We start from the raw sequence: 450 nt of genomic DNA, 5'->3' as shown, positions 1-450 counted from the left end.
ACACCCGTTCATGAGCTTGTTCACTTTACACTCATGTCAAAACTGAAATTTTAAAGTATACCATATATAGTTAACAATAATCTAACGCAGCCTTAACACAATTCATCCCAGAAGTCATGTCCTCCTGCGACGCCATGCACCATCTCTGGCATGGTGGCGGTGCCCCTGGAAGATGTCGTGGCCTCTCGCGCCGCCCATGCCCCTCGACGGCTAGTTGTCCTGGACGAAGTGGTCACGGAGCTGCTGGAGTACGCAGGGCCCGTGCTCCTCCTGGTGCTGCTCACTGCTGCCTTCAACGCGACCATCATGCTGTTCCTAACCTTCCGAGGGTCGCCCTTTGGGGGGTACTACGCTTCGTACGCGTCCGTGAAGCTGCTCCTGATCCTGCACGTGGCCTGCTTGCCTGACTTCCTTCTGCAGGCTGTAATGTGTCTAGTGATTTTCCTTTTT

General features: G+C 53.8%; 1 protein-coding gene across 1 annotated transcript in view; it reads left to right on the top strand.

Annotated features, from left to right (window-relative positions):
• LOC119586401 overlaps positions 1-450 on the top strand; it is a 3,906-nt gene that overhangs the window by 915 nt on the left and 2,541 nt on the right. Inside the window, exon 2 of the mRNA XM_037935124.1 lies at positions 112-423. Within this exon, the coding sequence (XP_037791052.1) occupies positions 112-423 (312 nt within the window). The remainder of the gene's footprint in view (positions 1-111; positions 424-450) is intronic.

This window comes from Penaeus monodon, chromosome 21 (assembly GCF_015228065.2).
Source record: "Penaeus monodon isolate SGIC_2016 chromosome 21, NSTDA_Pmon_1, whole genome shotgun sequence".
Taxonomy (NCBI): domain Eukaryota; kingdom Metazoa; phylum Arthropoda; class Malacostraca; order Decapoda; family Penaeidae; genus Penaeus; species Penaeus monodon.
This window is presented reverse-complemented; position numbering and strand designations above follow the sequence as displayed.